This window comes from Gopherus flavomarginatus, chromosome 20 (genome assembly GCF_025201925.1).
Source record: "Gopherus flavomarginatus isolate rGopFla2 chromosome 20, rGopFla2.mat.asm, whole genome shotgun sequence".
Taxonomy (NCBI): Eukaryota; Metazoa; Chordata; order Testudines; family Testudinidae; genus Gopherus; species Gopherus flavomarginatus.
In genome coordinates this window covers 17,416,704-17,440,545 of record NC_066636.1, presented here as the reverse complement: position 1 = coordinate 17,440,545, position 23,842 = coordinate 17,416,704, and the positions used below count along the sequence as shown (strand labels likewise).

Sequence of the window (23,842 nt, the reverse complement as noted above, 5' to 3'; positions counted from 1 at the left end):
CTAAAATCACACCTTCCTTATCAATTCTTGAATTTTACCCTATCTACTTTAAGTATGAATTGGCCATGTTAATTTGAACGATCAAAGCAGACGTACTGGTCGTCAGTCTCTATGGTGCCGCCTCGCCGGGCCTCTCCTCGGATAGACTCCATAGCAGTGGAGTAGAGAGCTTTCTGGGTAGCTGGCCTTCGCGTGTCCGACTGGGACGTCCCATCCATTATCGCACGCTCTCTCAGTGCCTGATCAATGTTATGGACAGCCACAAGCAAACTATAATCCATGATTTTAAAACTCTGCAGAACCTGGATGGAAACAAAGTCAATATGGCATCATTTACGTTTTGCAGGCTATATGAATGGTTAAACTATTCCAGTTTTATGCATGCACGGACTATTTTTGCTTAGTGTTCTGAAAATACCAAGGGGATGGCCTCTATATAAACACCCAGTGATCTTCACCCACAGAGAACAATGAGCAGCTTTACAAAGGAAAGTAAAATATCAGTATCTTTCTTCTACAGACAGGGCAACTGGGAAAATGATTTGTGCAGGGCTGCACACCAGGTCAGTTGCAGGCACAGAACTCAGGTCCTCTGACTCTCCGTCCGGTGTCCTATCTGCTGGACCACATAACTGCTCTAAAATTAGGACTCCTCCTACTGGAAGGGTACATCTATACTACCCACCAGATCGGCAGGTAGTGTTTGATGTATCGAGGATCCATTTATCGCGTCTCGATCTCTGAATTGATGCCTGTACTCCACCTCAGTGGGAGGAGTAAGCAGAGTCGATGGGGGAGTCGCAGCAGTCAACTCGCAGCCGTGAGGACAGCCAAGTAAGTCGAACTAAGATATTTTGACTTCAGCTACGCAAAATAGTGTAGCTGAAGTTGCGTATCTTAGTTCCAACCCCACTCGCAATGTAGCCCAGGCCTTAAAGTAGTAAGACATTATTGGGTGGGGAGCATAAATCTGACTGCTCAGGGGGATAGGGGAGGGAAGACTGGCCCTTGTCCCTCTAGATTACTGATTTGAATTTGAGGTGCCAAAGATTGAATGGATCACGATAGCAGAGTTCTCTGGGTCAGAATTGAGTTGTACGGGGAGGGCAATGTTTCGAGGGGGTGACTGCACTGCAGCTGCCCGGGCTGTGCCTTTCTGGGGGACAGAAGACTCAATCCTAGCACCTTTCACTTAAAAACTGCACTGCAGAATTATCCACCTGTAGACACACAAGGAAAAAATAGGGCAGATGCCAGGCCTAAGAAGCTTTACAATGACCCTGGGGTACACGCATTTCAAAAGGCATGAAGCTAATCCACAGAGAAGGGGGAAATCGGTCTCAATTCAGCCTGTCTCACCCGTTACTCACCAAACAATCTCTCTGTAGTGTTTTGCATAAGGCATTGTACATATCAGAGTCTAGGAACAGGCCATCAGGGATGTCCTGCATAAAATCCAGGTCTTTGTATGTCGGGAAGACCTTCTCCCGCTCCTTCTGGGATGCTCGACGTTTATAGGTGGAGCCTTTCAAGTCATACTTGAGGTGCATTTTCACAGAGCGGGGAAGCAGGTTGTTCATCACTACGATGCGGATGTTCTTCCCTCCAGCCTGCACGCAGTACAGCCCGTAGAACTTAGGCAGCAGTGTCCGAGGATTCTGATTCAAGTTCTAAATGCCCAAAGACAGAAGACATAACTTCAGAGTCCGGGTGACTCCCTAAATTCAGAGTGGCTAGCTATTTGCTCTTTACCAGTGTATCTGAATCAAAGCAACCTTGTCTGGGATCCAAAGTGATGATCAGCAAAGCAACAAATCAGGGATGGATGAACCTGGGGCATAGATAGGTAACTCTAGGGTAAGAAATGTTTTCTCTCCAAAATTGAATGTGTCCGATGCAGCTTTTGCATCTTCATCCACACAATTATTTAACAGAGCCCATCTGTGGCAGCCAGCAGGGAAAAGGGGGATTTTTGTGCTTAGTTTTTTAGTTTGCCACTCCCTCTTCAAGCTAGGCTCTTGCCAGATCTAATCCTAAACAGGATAGAGGTGGGTGCATACTGGAGTAAGAGACCACTATAACTCTGGTGCTTGCAGAAACTAGCATTGGGCCAGGTTCCCAACCTAGTAATATGGGCAAAGTGCTGGTGGTGCCATGGTCTTAAGCAGAGGTCTTAACCAATGCATGTATTAAGAATCCCATGGCACTTTTCTAAGCCAGGGACAAACTCCATTATCCTGGCCAAATTCCCACTCACGGAGGCAGTTAGTAAAGCACTCTGGGACCATCTGCCATCTCTAATGGGATTATTATATATTGTATGTTGAGGCTGGATCTGATTTTGTTCTAGGACTAGCAGGGCCCATTGATCTATTTATAATCACATTTTTAGACTCTTTAGACAGACACTCAGAGGCCCTGGAACATGGGCATGTTAAATTTAAATAAAGTAGTGTTTGTTGGGCAGCACTGATGAAACAAAGAGAATGGTCCAGAAGAGGGGAAAGGAAATAAGGAACTTTGCTAGTCTTTGCATATCATGAGTAGGAGCTTCTCGCACAAACACTGACTGAGCAGACACACACTCAGCTATTCAACCACAAAGAATCTAGCAGTGCAAGCCTGAACACTGGGTGGGTCCCTTTAAGGGATACAGGCACTCTTCAAAACAATCCAAATGGGAAGGTCTGGTACAAACCTCCCGGTGCAGGCCCAAAGAGCTCCAACAGTCTCTCTCAGTCACATGCAGGAGGGTGTATCAGTATTAGGCAGCAGAGGCAAAATGGAGTTGACCAACCCAAAGGGCTCAGGTCCAGATTTTCAGAGCTGCTGAGCATCTGCCCCTGCAGCTAATCGGAGTGGAGTGTGCTCAACATCTCTGAAAATACAGCCTTGAGACCAGCTGTTAACCGGTCACACAGCCTGTGATCTACCAGCTACGACGATATTCTCAAGTTTATGCCATCAGAGAAACATCAATACAACCCATGCAGAAAGGTCACTTACCATATAGTAACCCGGCAGTAGCTTTTGCAAGAACTCTGCTTCTTTGTGCTGAACTGTTTTAATGATGAACTCGTCATCACTGGATACGTAGAAGAGGGAACCACTAGCCCCAGAGTTGGAGAGCTCAATGAGCGGCTCACTGCAGAGCGAGTACTGAAGAGGGGTGAATTAAAAAGCAAAGGCATAAGATAAACAAGTAACAAAGCACAGGCATCTTTATCCAAGTTACAGCTAAAGGGCCAACTCGAGGGTCTGAGAACGTAGATGAGGAGTCGTTATACATCCGCATATGCGCCCTTGCAAAGCACTTTGAGCCAGCCCAGTGAACAGCAGCATCATATATTGCAATTCAGTACATAGACAGGTTACTAGCTCATTAAGTTAGATAAACTAGAGATGTTTTATGAGCGCAGCAAGTCACGGCACAGCTTTTAGAATTGGGGAAGCATCCAGCAGGACTGTCTCTGGAATCTGTGGCCCTCAGGTTAGAGCTTTTTCATGTCCGTAACTTTGTGCTAGAACATGTCTCGTTTGGAGAGATTACAGGTAGGCATGGAGATGTAGTTATAAGCCTGTGATGTCTCAGCAGCTTTGCTCCCTCCCTCCCTCTGGGTTGTTCGCCGTTAGTAATTATTTGTATTAGCATAGCACCTAGGAGCTATAGTCAAAGACCAGGACACCCCCCCCCACCCGAGTTAGTGCAGTTGCTTGCTACGTAAAGGAACAGTTTGGTTCCTTCCTGAAACTACTGGCCCATTGACCGGCTAAGGGCAACAGATTCTGGCCAACCACGGGGCCCTATAAGCAAGGATCACACCTAATTTGTATAAAATAGAGTAAAAACTGCTGCATCCTGCTCTAATACAGTAGCACAATTGCAGAGATCACCTGGCCCACTGTGCACAACTCTATTTTGATGCTAGTAGTCTGAGCTCCACATCAAAGATGGGAGCTGCACAATCGAATTCTGTGGGCTGCATGTGCTGCTGCTTTGGCCACCCCTGGGTTAAAGCAGTGGTTTCAAGAGAGCCTACAGTGGGTCCAGGCTAGGAGAGTTTCATGTGACGGTATCTGAGAAGCACAATCAGGACGGAATTGGTACTAGACTCTGTATGGACATTCAGAATATGCTGCTGCGAATCTGACAGTCAGACCAGGCAGGTCTCATTAGCTCCACTCCAGAACATAAGCCAACAGTCATCAGAAGGGTCAAGAGATCCCAACAAGGATAAATACTGATCTGCCCACACTGGGGAATTGGGGATCAGGCTGAGGGCTATAAGTGAAGTCCTGGCCAAGGGCTTTTTCTTGGTAAACTTTAATAAATAAAGGCAAACCTCAAGAAGGGGGCGAAGCTGAGACAACATCCATTGGTGCGCACGATGTTAGGAGTGGGACCGGATAGAGGCAATTTACACTGGGGAAGAAGGGAAAAATCAAGTATGACAAATAACACTGGCTTCCCCAGTGACTTACCAGATAGTCATCTGGCCGTATTCCAAACAGTTCACGGAAGTAGCGAAATGCTACAGGAGCATAGGTTTTAAACCGGAAGTCATTGTAGTGATGAGCTGGGGTCAGGTTACTCCCTTCGCTGTGGGGGTGGGGAACGGATAGTTAGAAATACACATAGTACTTTTAAATGCCTCTTTTAAAAATAAAGAAGGACCACCCCAAGGCAATTTTCTACAACCCCAAAAAACAGATGGCAAATTTCACACCTTAAATCAGTGATTCTCGACCTATTTACCATTGTGGGCCGCATCCAATACTACTTGTATGGCCCTGAGGATGTCACATAGGCCACAGCTCTGTGCTGATTGGGCTGCAAGCAGTGGGCTGCAGGTTGAGAACAGCTGCCTTAAATTCTCTTTCGTTAACCCTCGCATGCCTGAGAGCTTCAGCAGGTATTTTTCTATCATATATAATGCAAGGACAGTCATTGCTGAATGCATGCTCTAATGGAACAGTTGAGGAATACCTAAAATTAGGGGCTGAGTTGCATTCTGTTGTGCATATCAACAAGTGCAGAACTAGCCACTATACTATTGAGTGCTTTAGAGAGGCCTGTATATGTCTTAGGGAGCTTATTTGGAATCAGTGTTGCTTTCTTCTCTTAACACTCCAACCTACAAGTAAAGTAACAGTACTAGCTCATAACCCACAGGAAGACTCATCTCAGAGTGGATAACTCTAAGTAAAAGCATTTCACAGATCAGCAAGAAAGCTCTCACCTTGGGAAGAAGATACTTTCTACTACATAGAAGTCTTGCATGAGAACATCTCGCTCCGGTTTGGTGCTCAAGCTTCCAACTGTGTGGGTGATGCCCAGCTGAATGGCACCTTTCAAGGCCGATGATGTAGTCTGGAGGGGAGAAGGAAACAGGAAGTCAAATATCTCTGACATGGAGCAGCAGATTCCATATTGCAACAGAAGGGGTTAAATGGATGACTGACTGTCTTCAAGCAAAAAAAGTTGGCTCCAATTTAAACTAGCACCCTTCCAGTAGGCACTGACTAGATAGTATTTTGTACCCAAAAATCCCGGTTTCCTTTTTTGCTTCTCTCTAGCTGGCTAACTTAGTCTTTGGCTGCTTACTTTCATGTCAATCTGCTCTATGGGAAAGATTCTCAACCTATTTACAACTTATCACTGAGCAGCAATATCATCACATGGATCCTGTTTCCAGAATATTTAAGCTGCTGCCAAATTAAGGTGACAAGGGCTCCATATTCCACTCATCTGAAGCGCAGAGCATACAAGACTAGCTTCTGCCATATATTAGGGATGGAGGTACCTCTACATCCCCAACAAAGCCCTAACAATCCTTCATCTCATTTTATCCCCATTCTGCAGCATTGCTACCTCAGAGGGCTTGCACTGTAGCTACCATCCACCTGGCCATATGAAGACTGGATTTTACCTCCTTCTAAGGTGTTCGTTTCCACTCCTTACAACGACCAGAGTGCTGGCTATTGAACAGCAAAGTACTCTTTTTCCTCTGGGAAGCAGACAAGCACAGTATCTGTGCATCATCTCAATCTCCTGAGACCTAGGTCTGCATGATCAGAAGGCCGCAGCATAGACTCTGGTCTTCCTTGAGGCAATGCAGAGTCCCACCACGGAGCTAGCCCTCAAAATAACCTAACCCCACAGAATGCACATTTGGGGTTGCAACCCTCTAGTCTCACCCTCTTATTCTACTCCCTTGCTAGGCTTGTGGCTCATAAGCAATAATAATGAGAGGCTTGGCAGAATTCACTGATGATTTTATTTTTTTAAAAAACACAATGTTGACTGTAATAACAATGTTTATTTTTAAGCATTTGTTAAGACTTGTATCTATTAAAAACGGATAAAAATAGGAAAAAGTGCTTAAAACCGTCATTTTGCACAACTGTGAACATGTAATGTTCACAGTTGTTGGAAATTTAGGGGGAAGTCAGACAATTATTTAATGACCGTAGATGTTGCGATTCAAAAAGTTTCAGCTTTGCCAGGGTCAAAACACAAAGTGTCACCATAGAGAAAGCAAATATCCTTAAAAATCAAACTCTAAGACGTTCTCAAGTGGCATTCTTCTTTGCCTAGCTTGACTTTTGACCAGTGATGGAAATGTGTGCGTCAGTGTGTGTGTGTGTGTGTGTGTGTGCAGGGTGAAACTGAGGTTTACAGATAAAAATCTGATCCTTCCAAGCCTAACTAACAGCTGGTCATTACAGTTTTAAAAACAAACCGTAGCTTTGCTGCTGTGGCCTCTGCATAAATTGTCCAAGGACAATGCAGGATTATATTCCTGTGGCAGCTATTTACAAACATCAAGAATCTGCTAGTCTGCTCATGTCTACAGAGCACACAATTTTGTCTTAGGCCGTTAACACTTGCTTATATCCAGCTTGTTCTATGCGGTCATGAATCTTCAAGGATGACAGAGATAAGATCAAGGATGACAGTAGACAACTACTGAAGTTACATGGTCTGTGTCAATTCCCGGTCTATACGACATAAGCCCACTGCAAAGGTTGTTAAAACTATGGTGGAACAGGTGCAAGTTGTTTACATACAAGGCAACTGAACCTAAAACAAAGTCCTGAGCAGGTGACTCAGTAAGTGGTGTCCTTCTGACAGTCAGTATTAAACCAATACCCCAGCTAGGTGCCAAGGGACACTGTGCATCTAATAAGAAGTCCTGATGATTTGGTCATTTAAGATCAAGGTACGTTGTGAAAAATAGAATTCAACCTTGATGACTAGGCCAGATTCCAATTTGCACAAGTACATTTTGGCTTCCCTAGATTTCCCCTCCATTGCCTCTAAAATGAATGCTCTGGCTTTCATCTGAATATCTACAAAATCTTTCAAAGATGAACAAACATATTCCTCATTCATTATTAATCATGTTTATTACAGTACCTAAGGGCCGACAAAGAATGAGGCCCCATTGTGCTAGGCACTGTACAAACTCAGAAATAAAAGAGCTTATTATCTAAACAGACAAGACAGATGCCAGGTGGGGAAGTAGAAGCACACAGCAGCAGAATGGACAGCGTGATGGCAGCAAGCAGGTTAGTTCCATTATTATTTTTGGGAGTGGGTTTGGTTAGGAGAGGATCAGCTAATGGAAAGAAAAGGGAACGGGGCTGAGCAGGACGGAGCAGAAGGTAAATGGAGATGGAGTAAGAGATCTGTCCAAGGTCACATAGTAAGTGACAGAACTGAGAAGAGAACTTAGGCATTTCTTGATTCCATCAGGTTTTAGATCACTTCATGGCATTCCTTCACTGTGAGACTTATCACACAATCTGTCTAGGACATTGGAGCAGAGTTCTCCTAAATACCTTTCCTTCTTGCCTTTTAAAATTAGCATCACTGAAAAATCCATGAAAGCTCAGCACACCGTTCACATCGAAAAGGTAATTTCACTTTAAAGATAAAGAAACTATCAACACTAGCTTGGCATTGCTGCATTATCCGTGGATGCAAAGAGCCACAATGAGGTTGCCATTAAGCTGTGCGCAATTTTTTCCCCTTATCATAAACTGAGCAGTCAGCTGCCTGTTTACAATTGTTTTAACAAAGGGCAGAGAGAGAATAAATTAATCAACATACTGCCTCAAAGAAAGGCAGGAGAGACCTAGCCACAGCAACAAACAACTTAAGTGAGGAGAGCCTGTCAGTCATTTCCAGGTAATCCCATTAGTTGTCTCCCCCCCCCCCCCCACCGCCCCAAACCTCCGGTTACTAGTTTCTGGGGTCCCTGCAAACATATTTAAGTGTCTCATCTAATTCCACTTTGGTTGCTGCCTTCTCCTAGCCAGTACTGCTACCTCCTCCTCCTCCTCCCCCACTCAGCATTCTGGGATACTGCAGATCTGAACTGAGAACCCCCAAGCTTAAACATAGTCAATTATAGTAAATTAGAGAGACTAGATTAAACAGAAGTGTTGTTTAAGTTCTCTCCCACACACTCAGTTCCCTTATTTTCCAGGTGAAGAAGTGAACCCCGTCACCAAACAAACAGTACGTGGATATTAAAGCGTGGCTGGATTAGAGATTTCAAACGAGAAGCTTCCACTTACATAAAGCGAGAGCTGCTGAAACGCCTCGATCATGCCATTATCCATTTAATCCAGACACAGGAAACCACTCTTGTTGTAAAGCAAGTTGGCACATACTGATGAAGTCCAACGAAAGTTAGTAGCAGCGTCCAAAAATCCCCACATCCATAGGCTGGTTTAAGAAACCAACACACAATCTGCCCTTTGTAAAGCAAATTCCAGCAAAATCACAATCTGTAGCTGCTATTGTGTCCAGACAGCATAGAGCACACTCAGTAAACGAGAAGGGTCCTAGGAAGTGTTGCTAATGGGGTAAGGTTTAAAAAATAATCCTGTCTCTAGGAGGCAATAGCAGAGAAGCATAAATCCCCAAAGCATAAATTCAGCCCTTCAGCCTGCCAGTCTTTGCTCTCACTAAGATCTTCTTTAATGTTTGTCACGCAAGTTACCCAACCTTTTACGCTAAATAGAATGAGTCAGAACAGCCTGATGCTCTGGGCAGCATTAATTTAGCGAACAGGGGAATGAAAACAAACAATTAGATTAATTAGGTGAGAGGCACCTACCTTTTTATATGTAGTCTCACCAGTGGAATCTACTCCTCTATGACCTTTTTTTATTGTTTGTGAGCCAGGCTGTCCAGAAGAACCAGACATCTAGGAGTACGGGTGAGGACAAGAATGAAGAAGTTTTAAAAACAAATATCCTAAGTGTATCTCCCCACCCAGAATCAAGAGGCATAACTACAGAGGACTACAGGGGCTCTCTCAAGGGTAAGCCTATGGAGTTGTATAATGCATTCTTTTCAACTTGCACCTTTAATACAAAGATACAGCTTGCAGAAAATTACAGGTCCCAGCATGCAATGCCAGAAGCTGTTTGGATCAAGATGGAGCACCCCACACTGGGACCAGTAGTCTTCATGGGCTACTTCTGCATATTAATGTGGAGGGGGAAATATATGGCCTAACTTCATCTTCAAAATAGCAGGGTGACATTAAAGAATCTTGGAGAAATACTAGCTTCCTGGGAGCTTCCTGTGTGATGCAGACTTGGAATCTAAATAAAGGGGTGGAGGGGACTGTCTTCGCAAAATGCAAGCTAGGGGAGGAATTTCGGTTCCTGTACAAGGAGAGAGTTTTCAGGTTGCTCTTAGAAGCCTTAATTTCCAGCAGACTGGTCCGGAATGACCTCAGGCTGCAATCAGCGTTCGCTTTCCTCTACTAGTACAACTCATGCCCTTGAAGGGTATGGCTAGACTGCAATCACAACAGGACTGCTGCTTGAGCAGACATACTCTAGCTAGCATGGGTATTGGGCTTGTACATCTCTTGCTCAAGCGCACACGGCCACAACTTCACTGCTCCAGTATCCGAGCTAGCTAGATCAAAGCTAGTATGTGTGCTCAAGCTGCTATTATACCCTGTGATTGCAGCGCACACATACACTTCGAAGACTCGAGTCCTTAGAGGAAGTGAGCTAGGTTGGCGGTACAAGTTAATCTAGTTTCTCAGGCAGAGGTGGCAGTTTTAGCTGCATCTTGTCTGCACTACTCTGTTACCCCTTGGAAACTTGCCTGGGTCATTGTCTTCTGTGTAAACGGCCATTCTGTTCCTCCATAAAGTTGAGCTTAGGGTCTGTGGCTTGACATTTATATAGTGTTTTGTTGGCATGGAATCACTTGAAATTCCAGGGCCATAAGGATATAAAAATGGACCCGATTCTCTTATGAGGAACAAAGGCCCACTGATTTCACAAGTGAATACATCAGCTCATTGCAGCCTTATAATTGCTTGTTCGGCTGTCCCCCGCTTTCCCTTCCAGATTCAAGCCATATACAGAGCTCAAAATGCCTAGTTTCACAGAAAGCACCCATTTATGACAGTGCGCAGGGAACAAAGCACACCAATTTCTCAAGAAGTAACTTACCTCTGAAGTGAATGATTTTTTGAAGGTTGCTGATCCTGTCAAGATAGAAATTTAAGAGATATTTAGCAAAGAAACAGGTTATCATATATTGTAGAAAAAGCCTGACATTCTGCTGTGATTTGAATGTTTTAGTGCATCTGAAAAAAACACTGACTCATGTTTGATTTTTTCCTCAACTTCTCCTCTTGCTCACAGCACAGGGAAATTTCTCTCAGGCCACAAGGAAATGTTATTCTGCTTACCACACAGCCATCCCAATTTAACTTTGTTTCTCTCTCACAGCGTAGCTATTTGCTAGTCTGATCTCTCCTGCTCAGCCAGATTCCAAGAATTTTTTAGCTGTGTATAGAAACTCAGGGCCAAATTCAGACATGGTGTAAGATGATGCAACTTTATCAAATTCAGTTGAGTTACACCAAAGACTTAATAAGGCTCTAGCCAACCATTTATTAAAATCACTACATCAAAGACCCAATTTTCATAGTTCAAGCTTTGTGATGCTGCAGTGTCAGCACTTCCATTATAAACTTATTTCCAGAAGTTTTTAACAACAACAACATAAATCCTTTGAGTCAAATGTTAAGGTTCAGACAATACTAAGGCTAAATGACAGTGAGGTGATTTACTACTTTTTCCACCTTTTGAGGCCAGGATTCCAGTCCTGTTTCTTAGATACAGGAACTGAAACGGACTCTGTGATCCCGCTCTTTTGGGGAGGTTTGTCTAAGCCACAAAACCACCACACAGATCAGCAATATAAGAAACAGCCCAGAACTGCAAAAGCAGAGATGCTGCCCGCACATGAAGTGAAGTCATGGGAAAACTTGCATTTCTTCCTCTACCTGGGAGAGAGAGACACACACACACAAACACAAAAAATCACACACCACAACTCCAGGGGAGTTGGGATAGCTCAGGGGTTTGAGCATTGGCCTGTTAAACTCAGGGTTGTGAATTCAATCCTTGAGGGGGCCACTTACGGATCTGGGGCAAAATCAGTACTTGGTCCTGCTAGTGAAGGCAGGGGGCTGGACTCGATGACCTTTCGGGGTCACTTCCAGCTCTATGAGATAGCACCATGGCAGCACATCCTCCCCAGGTGAGAGCCACAAATAGTCTGATTAAGCTTATTTCTCAACCATGGCAACCTCAGTCATTCAAAACGGGGCCAAAGAAAAACTCAAGTGTTATGGTGGTAAGAAAACTGCATTTCAACAAAGTATACAAAGGCACTTAAATGGATCAGAAGGATGGTCAGGTTCACTGTTATCTATCAATCAAATCTCCCATTTTAAGACAGACAAAACAGAGAGCAAAAATAATTCTGTGCCAAAAGCTTTTTACTAACCAAAGTGAGAAGACAGTGACTGGCTTTTCCAACTTGTTTTCCACCCACTCTGTTCTCCCCTTAAAGGCAAGAAAGGTGTCATGACAAGCTCTAATTTTTATGCATAAAGTTCCACACATTCAGGAGCTATTCCCTCCTCCTCCCAGTACATTCTGTGCTCTTCATAAAAATGAGTAATGCACAGCTGTATTCATACTCACTGACTTGCAACTAGCTGTGCTATGCAAGGCCACAGACCAGTGGCTTACAACCTGCGGCCCATGGACTCCTGTGGATCCACAGACTATGTCTAAGATTTCCAAAGGGGTCTGTACTTCCATTCAAAACAATTTAGGGGTCCTCAGATAAGGTTGAAAACCATTGCCATGGACCAAAGACGGTCAGGCTAGCAGGGCAGCCAATTTTGCACATCAGTTGGAGCCATCTGTCCTGGGACACAGGTCCAAGGGCTCAAGATTCTGTTGCCACTATTCAATTTGGCCAGTTGAATCGCTGTGGAGTCAAGGAGGCTCTTCAAGTTTCCATGAGGTTGAAGCTGGAGAAGCCTGCTAGGCTATCACTGTCTGACAGTCCAAGTTAACAGCTTTTGTTCTCCCTCTCACCCCCAAGCAGGAAGTTCTGTCACTACAGAACAAAATGGATCTGAAAGCAAACATATTCCCAGTTGGAAGCTTGCTTCTCTACACTTCAGTCCTGCTAACAGAAGCCAAGCAGCCACAACCCAGTTTTCCTGCATGCTGTTTTAATGGAAAAAAACAACTGACAGTGCTCCACTCTGTCACCTTGCAGTACAGGTGACTGCTCTGAACAAGGCTTTCCAAACTGTCAATGTCTGGGACACACTGGTGGAGGAAGCAACTCAGTTATTGCAATGCAGCACCTGCACAGCAACAATTGAGCCCAATTGCCTTTTCGAGTGTGTATGTAAATCAGATATTCTCTATAAGTCACACTCAACCAGCAGCACAGCTAGCGCCATCACCTTAGAGATGATTAACATAGCTAATCATCCATTCGAACCCTTACATTCTGAGGATTTATCTAAAACTACTTATTCAAAAGGGACAGCAAATGAGCTTTTTTAATACCTTTTCAATCACATCCAAGAAACATTAAAGCAAAAGAGAGAGACACCCAAAAAACCAAAAACTTTTCACTTGTGAGGCACTTCTCAACTGAGGATTCTAAAGTATTTCATATTCACTTGGCCTCTATACCAAGGGCGGCCAAGCATACTGACCCAGCGAGCTGCATACAACAATCTTCAGAAGTTTGAGAACCGGGGCGCACCTGCTGGGGTTTGGGGTTTCAGTTCTGCTCCTGCTGAAGCCCCAAGCCCTAGCAGGTGTGCCTCATGGGGCTGAAGCCCTGATAACCCTCTACCACTGAGCAGAAGTCCCTACCCCACCACCCTGCTGCAAGGCAGAGGTCCTCACCCACACATACACACTCCGAGTTTGGTAGGTGGAGAATGGGGTGGGGGTGTGTGTGGCACACCTGGGTGTGGCGGGGCTTCACCAGCAACACTAACTGCAAAAGAACCACATGCAGCTTGCGAGCCACGGTTTGACCACCCCTGGGATATACCAGTGTGAGCCAGGCACTCTCAATTTACAGAGCTTTAGAGTAATATACACAGTGATTTGCCTGAAGTCACACAGCAAATCAGCATCAGGACTGAGAAGAGAAACCAGGATTCTGGCTCTACATAGCACTGGTGAAGCCTCAAACCCAGTTCCAGAGCCACACTTTAGGAAAGATGTGGACAAATTGGAGGAGTCCAGAAGAGAGCAACAAAAATGAAAAAGGGTTTAGAAAACCTGATCTATGACGATAAGTTTACAAAACTGGGCAAGTTTAGTCTTGAGAAAAGACAATTGAGAGGGAGACCTGATGACAGTCACCCAATACATTAAGGGCTGTTATAAAAAAGGGAGAGTGATCAATTGTTCCTTATGTCCACTGAAGGCAGGCCAAGCAGTAATTGGGTTAATCTGAAGAGAGAGGGATTTAGATTAGACATTAGGAAAAAACGGCCTAACTGCAAGGAAAGTTAAGCACTGGAACAAGCTTCCAAGAGAGGTTGTACAGTCCCCATCATGGAACTTTTAAAGAACAGTTTGACAGCCACCCTGTCAGGGATGAGGCCCGCACAACATGCGCCCCCCAGAGGCTCACTGTGCGGCCTGTGGCGGGATTCAAAAGGCTCCGAGCTGCCTGCAGCGGCGGGGAGCTCAGAGCTCTTTAAATCTCAGCCGTGGCAGGGATTCAAAAGGCTCTGGGCTGCCTGCAGCGGTGGGGAGCCCAGAGCCATTTAAATTTCAGCCGCGGCCGGGATTCATAGGGTTCTGGGCTGCCCGCAGAGGTGGGGAGACCAGAGCTCTTTAAATCTCAGCTGCAGCCGGGATTCAAAGGGCTCTGGTCTGCCCGCAGCCGCAGAGAGCCCAGAGCCCTTTAAATCCCAGCCGCCAGGGCTGGCTTTAGGCCAATTCAACCAATTCCCCTGAATCAGCCAGCCCCTAAGAGGGCCACATGCCCAAGCCCCAGTATGGTGTACCGGCAAAAGCCAGTGTGCTGTAGCGGGGTGGCCCAGCTTCCCCAGGGGGCAATTTAAAAGGCCTGTGGCTCCTAGGCCCTTTAAATTGCCACCAGAGCAGCACTGCTGGAGCCCTGGGGTAGGGCTGTGGGGCTCTGGGGGCTATTTAAAAAGTCCGGGGTTCCCGTTGCTTCTACCAACCTGGCCCTTTAAATAGTCACCGGAGCCCCACCACTTCCCCAGGGTTCCTGTGGCTATTTAAAGGGCTGGGGCGGTAGAAGAAGGGGAGTCCCGGGCCCTTTAAATACCCCCAGAGCCCTGGGGGCTATTTAAAGGGCCGGGGCTCCAACTGCCTCTGCCGCCCTGGTCCTTAAATAGTCGCTGAAGCCACACCGCTTCCCCAGGGCTCCCTCGGCTATTTACAGGGCTGGGGCGGTAGAAACAGGGGAGCCATGGGCTCTTTAAATAGCCCCCAGAGCCCTGGCGTAGTGGGGGGGGGGGTGTCTCCAGATGCCTTTGCTGCCCTGGTCCTTTAAATAGCCCCTGGAGCCCCACCACGTCCCCAGGGCTCCTGCAGCTATTTACAGGGCTGGGGCAGTGGAAGCAGGGGAGCCCCAGGCCCTTTAAATAGCTCCTGAGCCACGGGCTGCTACTGCTACCCTGGTGGGGGAGGCAGGAGGAGGGGGCACTCACTATACAGAATGGGCTGTATCCCCTGTACCTGGACCAGTTGCCCGCAGCCAACCCCTGCCGCACCTCCTGCCCTGCCTTCACCAGTTCCTGTCTGCAGCCAGCCCTGCACCCATTGCCAGCCCGTCTCCAGCCAGCCCCTCACCCCCTGCCTTGCCTTCAGCCCTGCACCAACCCATCTCCAGCCAGCCCTGCACTCCTTCCCTGTCTCCAGCCAACCCCTGCCGCACCCCCCTGCCTGAAGCCAGCCAGTCCTCCACTCCTTTGTCTCCAGCCCTACCAAACCATGCCACATCCCTCGTGGCCCTGCCTGAAGCCAGCCAGCCCATCCCACATGCCGTCTCCAGACTGCCCCCCACCCCTTGCCCAGCCTGCAGCAAGACCCTACCTCCAGCCACCTCCCCTCCACCTCCAGCCAGCCCCATGTCCACTGGTGCCCTGTAGTTCCCAGGGAAGTAACCCTGCACACCTGCTTCAATGAGGTGGGCAGGGAGCAGCTGGGACCCACACGTGCACCCTAGCACACCCTCAGGGAGTGGCAGAGCTCATTTCTAGTTCAGACACATCTTTTTAAAAAAGAACTTTAGGTAGGGTTAACATACATGCGTACTCTCCCGGACATGTCAGGCTTTTTGGATCTTAAATCGCCATCCAGGAGGAAAATACGGACGTATGGTAACCCTATTGGTACAAAAAATACATACTGTGGCAGAACTTTTTATAGGGAACCGGTTGCTAAGAAATGAAAGGCTTTTTTTTTTTTTTTTTTTAACACTTTTTTTTTTCTTTCAGTCATCCCTGTCGGGGCCCCGCTGAAAATGTTCGAATTGGGCCCTGCACTTCCTAAAGCCGGCCCTTCCAGCTGCGGACGAGATTCCAAGGCTCTGGGCTCCCCACAGCCGTGGGGAGCCCAGAGCCCTTTAAATCTCAGCCATGGCTGGGATTCAAAGGGCTCTGAGCTGCCTGCAGAGATTCTCGGCCGTGGCTGAGATTTAAAGGGCTCAGGGCTCCCCGCCACCACGGGCAACCCAGAGCCCTTTGAATCCCGGCGGCAGCTCCAGCGGATGCGCTGGGGCTGGGATTTAAAGGGCTCGGGCTCCCCTCAGCAGCAGGAGCTCTGGGCCCTTCAAATCCCTGCCCCAGCCCCACAAAGCTCTGGGTTCCCGCAGCCACCGGAGCCCCGGGCCCTTTAATTTGACCCTGAGGGCTCCTAGCCACCTCTTCAGCTGGGAGCCCCTGGTTGATTTAAAATCAAGTATCACCTCCCCACCCCTAACCTTCCTTTTTGGCCCACAGCTGTTTTGGTGGGGCGGTACTAGGAAAGGAGGGTTTGTTTCTGCAGGGCTGGGCAGTGCTAGGGCGGAGTGTTTCTGTTGGGCCGGGGGGGGGGTGATGTTTCCGTGGGGCTGGGGGGTTTCGGCCCTCAGCTGTTTTCTTCAGAGTAATGTGGCCCTCGCCGCTTTACGAGCTGTGGAGGCCAGGTCTAGGTTTACTTGGTCCCGCACAGGAGGCTGGACTAGATGACCTCTCAAGGTCCCTTCCAGCCCTACATTTCTATGCATTCCTACTTCCCTGGTCTAACTGCTAGAGAGAACATTGTCTCCCATCATGTAATTCTAGTGAATGCGATCTGGAAATCAGATATACATTATCTCCAAATCAAGCACCACTGTTTACAAGGAAAGATCACTAGTCAGCATAGGAAAGTTACCGTATGCTGTAACAAGGATCGGTAACCAACACACACACCCTACCATGTGCAAGACGGGAAGCACTCCCTCCCTCTCTCTAGTTCCTTCATTTCCAAACAAATGTGCAATGTCCGTTGATTGCGATATCTCCAACCGTCCCAGATGGGGAGGGCTCTGAGTTACTACAGAGATTCTTTCCCAGGTGTCAGAGTAGCAACCGTGTTAGTCTATATTCGCAAAAAGAACAGGAGGACTTGTGGCACCTTAGAGACTAACAAATTTATTTGAGCATAAGCTTTTGTGAGCTCCGAAGAAGTGAGCTGTAGCCCACAAAAACTTATGCTCAAATAAATGTTGGTCTCTAAGGTGCCACAAGTCCTCCTGTTCTCTCTCTCAAGTGTCTGGCTAGAGGGGCTCTCTCTCATGCTCATGGTCTAACTGAACACCCTATTTGGGGTTGAGAAGGAATTTCCCCCCAGGACAGATTGGCAAAGACCCTGGTGTTTTTTTGCTTCTCTGCAGTGTGGTGTGGGGTCACTTGCTGGTTTGAACTAGAGTAAATGGTGGATTGTTTGTAACTTGAAGTTTTTAAATCAAGATTTGAGGACTTTAGCAATTCAGCCAGAGGTTACAGGCCTATTGCAGGAGTGGGTAGGTGAAGGTCTGTGCGCTGTGATGTGCAGGTCGTCAGACTAGATGATCATGACGGTCCCTTCTGGCCTTAAAGTCTATGAGATTGGACAATAGGTTATTTCCTTTTGTCCACAAGAAAGATGGCTAATTACACTTGAGCACTAGAATGAACATGCAGCAGGAGTCTGGTCTCCTAGGTAAAGGGGAGATGAATGTAAACAGGCGTGTGCAATTCCTGTAAATGTTGGGAGTTGCCTGCAAACGCATAAGCTTCTGACAGAGCCAGAAGAGTACCCAAGAAGCCACCTACTACAGGACAGGTCCAACAAAGAAAACAACAGAACACCACTAGCCATCACCTACAGCCCCCAACTAAAACCTCTCCAGTGCATCATCAAAGATCTACAACCTATCCTGAAAGATGATCCCTCACTCTCACAGATCTTGGGAGACAGGCCAGTCCTCACTTACAGACAGCCCCTGAACTTGAAGCAAATACTCACCAGCAACTGCACACTGCACAACAAAAACAGTAACCCAGGAACCTATCCTTGCTACGAAGCCTGTTGCCAACTCTGTCCACATATCTGTTTAAGTGACACCATCATAGGACCTAATCACATCAGCCACGCCATCAGGGGCTCGTTCACCTGCACATCTACCAACGTGATATATGCCATCATGTGCCAGCAATGCCCCTCTGCCATGTACGTTGGCCAAACTGGGCAGTCTCTATGAAAAGAATAAAAGGAGACAAATCTGACATCAGGAATCATAACATTCAAAAACTACTGGGAAAACACTTCAACCTCTCTAACCACTCAGTGACATACTTGAAGGTGGCAATTTTGCAACAAAAAAACTTCAAACACAGACTACAAAGAGAGACTGCTGAACTCGAATCAATATTCAGATTAGATACAATTAACTTAGGTTTAAACAGAGACTGGGAATGGTTGGGTCATTACACTAATTGAATCTATTTCCCTATCTTAAGTTCTCCTCACACCTTCTACGGGTCATATCGATCATCACTTGGAAGGTTTTTTTTTCCTCCTGCTGATAGCTCATCTCAATTGATTGGACTCTTCCAGTTGGTATGCGTATCTAATTTGCATATTAATTCACCTTTTCATGTTCTCTGTATGTATAAATATCTTCTGTCTGTGTGTTCCATTCTATGCATCCAATGAAGTGGGTTTTAGCCCACAAAAGCTTATGCTGAAATAAATGTGTTAGTCTCTAAGGTGCCACAAGTACTGCTGTTCTTTTTGTGATACAGACTAACACGGCTGCTACACTGAAATCAGTTAAAAGTGTTACTGGTTTTGGCCAGAGGGAGGCATCATACACAGAGCCAGGAAAGACTTTCCATGCAAGGAAGTTAGAGTTATTATTCTCTTTTTTTAAATGACTATTTCTTCTACAGTGTGTGGCGAAATGAAGGACGAGCAACAGCGTTAGCCAACTCAATGAGCACATTTTCTACAAAACTGAACCTTTAGTTAAAGCTTCGCTTGTGCCTGGGCGTTTCTGAAAATGTGTTAGGTTTAAAAATATGGACCTCTTTTTCAAAAAACACTCATGAATTTAAGCAGATCTATCTCAAGTGTTTAATTAAAATCAAGCAGGTGATTGACTAAAGAGTTCCGGTAACTATTTTGATACTCTTTGTGGTTTAACTTTCATGCCTGGCCTCTCTTTTGAGGGGATTAGATAACTTAGACATTACCTATGCCCCCATCTCCTCAAAAAAAAAAAAAGATGGATCATCATATGTTTGTATCTTTTAACATCACACAATCAATCCCCAAGGAGAATTCAGATGGTCCATGGAGTTATTTATTGGAAGCTGAATCAGGAGAAGCAAATAGAAGCTGGCTGAAAATAGTACAAGCCCACCATAAGTAGTATATTTCTTACAGCACATCAAATAAATATCAGATTAAAAGCCATACTGAAGCTATTGTGGTGCTGTTTTGGTTAAACAGTCCGCAAACTGCTCTGAAAGGAGTATGCAACACAGAAATTCAGGTCAAATTCTCACCTCACTCATTCATCCAGTGCTAATTTGGGGTGGGCAGGATTCATAGCCACCAGTGTCTATATTTATGGAGCGGTTCTAACAAATTTCAGTTGCATCTCACATTTTAGATAAAAATAAAAGCGAAAACATTACCACATCCAAACAAATCATCAAGAGCTACACTCTTCAGGGTATGAAGCATCTTACTAGCTAAGCGCCAGGGCCACATCAAACAAGCATGCATTGAAGCAGCTAGAAGCTCTTGTGAGGAAAGAAGACATATCTCCATTTCCTCTCCCAATTTCAGGTTCCATCTCAACCCCGCCAGCAGACAACTGGAGAAGGACATAAAAAACAAACAAAGCAACCACCTCTTTTCTATTTAGGATGGCTTTCAAAGGTTCTGCAGATGGAAGACAGTTGAGATGTTTTCAGAAAGGCATGTCAAGCAGGTATGAAAACATAAAATGAACCTAACTAGAATAATCTTGGCAAACACACAGCATAGATGTCAGGCAGTAGCTCATACTTTCATATAACATGCATTTTTTTTTAAAAAGCCATTTAAATTAAAATAGCAGCTTCCACTGAGCAAAGTTATAGCACCCATCAACTAAGCCTACAAAAGGCTTGATTCTGTATCACTTCTTAAAAGCCAAGACAGTTATGTAAGGTGGGCTGTTTGCTGCTAGTTACTGGACAGGAAGAAAACCCATGCTTCTGAAGCAGATATGCAACTTGTCTACCTCTTTGAGATGATACTGAGCAGCACAAAAAGCTGAAATCTATATGAGGAAGAACAAAGCAAAAGAAAGCAAATTGAAACTTCAACCCTTAAAGAAATGGGAAACTTTTTTGTGGCTAAAGATACAGGAACAAATTTTATCAAGACCGAATATAATTTCTGTAAGATAAGAAAGAGGACACCTCTCAAACTGTGCAAGAAAAAAAAGCTGAGTTCTTAACAAGACACCCTTGCCCTGTTGAGTTCACTCACAACAAAACTCTTTTGCAGCTCTAGAAGACGAGCATCTAAATATTTCATTTGCTTTTGGCAAAAGGCTCTTATGGACACTCAAGGAGCCTGGCTTGAACAAAAAGTCAAAACAACATTGATCATAGTAGTTGGAGAGGGAAGATCTGTTAGATCATTCAGCCCACCCTCCGCCAGGGCAGAATACAGTCCTCTGAAAGAGGATATATAAACACTTGATCTTGGCTGGAAGGCCAAGCAGTGGGTGGCATTTTGAAGTTCTATGCACCGTCTCCCCCGCTTCTTCCATGCCCTGGAGAAAGAGAGGAGGAGCCAAGAAGCATGTCACCTGCCTTCTGGCAAAGGATGGCACCCCCCCCAACACCCCCCAAAGATCCAGAGGAGATATGCGGGAGGACCAGGGCCTTCTACGTAATCCTGTTCTTCCTGGATCTGACCAATCCTAATGCTTGCAGAGTGCTCTGGGATGGACTCCTGGTGGTCAGCACTGGTGACTGGGACCGGCTAGAGCTGCCTCTCACTCTGGCCGAGCTCTCGGAAGCCCTCCACCGTATGCCCACAAATAAACCAATAGATCTATCCAACAACTTATGTTAAGAGCATTCCTAAATGTTTTTTATTTACATTTGCTGTTAAAGAACCCCTGGATTAAGACTTGCTAAATTTCTTCATGAACTACTCATTCTTGCTACCACAATTCCATAGAATATTAGGGTTGGAAGGATCTCAGGAATTAATCTAGTCCAACCCCCTGCTCAAAAGAGGACCAATCCCCAGACAGATTTTTAGCCCATTCCCTAAATGGCCCCTTCAAGGATTGAACTCACACCCTAGGTTTAGCAGGGCAATGCTCTAAACCACTGAGCTAATTTGCTAGCAGTCAGCAGAATTAACACATGCATGAATGACTTTTTGTTGCCCCAGATTAGTGCACAGCTTCTTCTCTCACTATTTCACTTGTACTATGAACTAATGGAGCAGAGCATGAGACAGGATATTTCTGAAGTTACTGGGATGCTACTAACAATGATTAGGCTCACGGTGAGCCCATCAAAGTTTCTTGGGGGATAGGCCACAGGAAATCTCTAAACATTTTGCACCATGTTTTCATGGCAAGCTCCTCCTGTTGCTTTACAGGACAGGAATAAACTATTCCTGAGGGGTTATATACTACAGCAACAGGCACTTTATAAATACCTAATATAGAGAGTTAATCTCAGACATCAAGACATCCAGAAATAGAAGGAAACATAGTAAGCTCTGTGGACTTTTACTCCATTATTGCACAGAGATTTTGCAAGTTGGGGTGCAGGGAAAAAACCCAACAGGTTTTCAAACTTCTCTCCCCATCTCCTTAAGGTTTGTGGGTGAAGTTCCATGCTTATGTTAGTAAGTGAGCATTGTAAACCTACTGGAACACGGGAATTATAAACACACTGTTGGAGACAGTTACAACAGCAACCCCCTAACAGAGATACTTAACGGCAACTAACTATTTTGGGTCCTGAACCAAAACCCACTAAGGTCAGTAGGTGTCTTTGCACTGATTTGATTGGGTTTAGGATCAGGTCCAGAGCTGTAACTAGGCATTTTTGCACATGGGGCAAACAAGCATATTTGCACCCACTAAAGGCAACGTAGGCACGGCAGAAGGACACAGGATCACATCCCCCTACCCGATTTCTGCCTTCAAATTAGCACAAAGGTTTTCAAAAGGCACACTCCAGTTTGAAAACTGTCGCCTGCTGGTGGATCAGATGCTGATGGGAACTGCCTAACTCACTTAGGCCCCGGCTCTCCGACTGCGGGAGCCGGGGTGCTGCCCTCCTTGCCCTGCTCCTCTAGCTGCACCACCTCTGCATGGCTGGGTACTCCCCAGCCAGGGCACATGGCACAGCTCCAAGATGTGCACCGATAGGCTCTTGCCTCTCCCTCAAGAGTCCGGTGCCGGTTGGCGACGCCCCTTGCCCACTGAGCCTGCCCTGCCTGGGGAGCACCTGGCTATGCAGAGAGAGAGGGAGGAAGGGCTGCTGGGCAGCCAGCCAGTGCCCTGGCTTCTACAGTGCAAAGAGCTTGGGCTCGAGCAGCTTCCAATCTGCTGGCTCCTGGCAGGAGGCTACGGTTTTCAAACTGTAGGACAAGCCCCCATAGGGAGGTGCACCTGACAGTTTGAAAGCTACTATGCTAAATGGAAGGCAGAAATCGGGGGTGGGGGGGGATGTAACCCCACATGACCTCTCTCACTTTTCCACCCCCGCAGCTTTGCGCCCTGGGAAGCTGCCCCACCTTGGTACAGCCCTGATCAGGGGTGGGTGTTCTATAGAAACCTAACAGATCTTTCTTTTTTCTGATCACTGGCCCAGGAGCAATGCTTAGAAAAGATCATTGTCCTCTAGTGCATTTATAGTGGCAAATAAAACTGTTTCTAGTTCCGTGAGAACACCCCACATTAAAAAGGACTTCCTGACGGACAGTTCGCTATTTCCCTCAACACCACAAGCCCTTGCCCCCTTGCTGATTTCAGCAGCTATGGTTTCATGAACAGCTAGAGTGGATGATTCATGTTTTCTACCACCAGTAAACCGGCACTGCAAACTTTGCTCAAATAAATTTGTTAGTCTCTAAGGCCACGTCCAGACTAGGGTATTAAAATCGATTTTAGATACGCAACTTCAGCTATGTGAATAACGTAGCTGAAGTCGAATGTCTAAAATCGAGGTACTCACCCGTCCAGAGACGGCGCGGCATTGATGTCCGCGGCTCTCCGTGTCGATTCCGGAACTCCGTTCGGGCTGATGGAGTTCCAGAATCGATGTAAGCGCGCTCGGGGATCGATACATCGCGTCCAGACTAGACGCGATATATCGATCCCCGAGCAATCGATTTTAACCCGCCGATGCCGCGGGTTAGTCTGGACGAGGGCTAAGGTGCCACAAGTACCCCTGTTCTTTTTTGGGGGTTGTACAATGCATTTGTTGCTGGCTTTGGCTGTGCTCAAGATAGAAGTTAAGATCATTCTGCAGTGAAGTGGGAAAATCGGATGTTAATCAGAATTATGCAACTCCAACATCCCATATCATGACTTGCCAAATAAATACAAGATTTATGCACGTGGCATTGTGGGGAGCAAGTGAAGGACAGACAAGAGACATCAATGAATGGTTCACAGACGTGGAGCAGACAGCCTTTGTGACTGAAGACAGACAAAGGCGAGAGGACTGTCCCAACGGACAGGGAGCTAAAAGCCACTGACTTCTGATCCTGGCTGATGCTGTGAAGGTCAAGACTATAAAAGGGTTCAAAAAAAGAACAAGATAAATTCATGGAGGACAGGTGGTCCATCAGTGGCTATTAGCCAGGATAGAGTCCTTAACCTCTGTTTGCCAGAAGCTGGGACTGGATCACTTAATGATTGCCTGTTCTGTTCATT

General features: G+C 46.1%; 1 protein-coding gene across 3 annotated transcripts in view; it reads right to left on the bottom strand.

Moving 5' to 3' along the window:
* Nucleotides 1-23,842, bottom strand: part of LOC127037780 (26S proteasome non-ATPase regulatory subunit 4) — a 68,866-nt gene that overhangs the window by 38,006 nt on the left and 7,018 nt on the right. For all 3 annotated transcript variants that reach the window (XM_050929855.1, XM_050929856.1, XM_050929858.1), the window contains exons 2-8: nt 10,495-10,529; nt 9,132-9,221; nt 5,241-5,371; nt 4,483-4,600; nt 3,007-3,159; nt 1,371-1,670; nt 97-302 (exon numbers count right to left, since the gene is read on the bottom strand). In XM_050929855.1, coding sequence (XP_050785812.1) covers nt 97-302; nt 1,371-1,670; nt 3,007-3,159; nt 4,483-4,600; nt 5,241-5,371; nt 9,132-9,221; nt 10,495-10,529 — 1,033 coding nt within the window. The remainder of the gene's footprint in view (nt 1-96; nt 303-1,370; nt 1,671-3,006; nt 3,160-4,482; nt 4,601-5,240; nt 5,372-9,131; nt 9,222-10,494; nt 10,530-23,842) is intronic.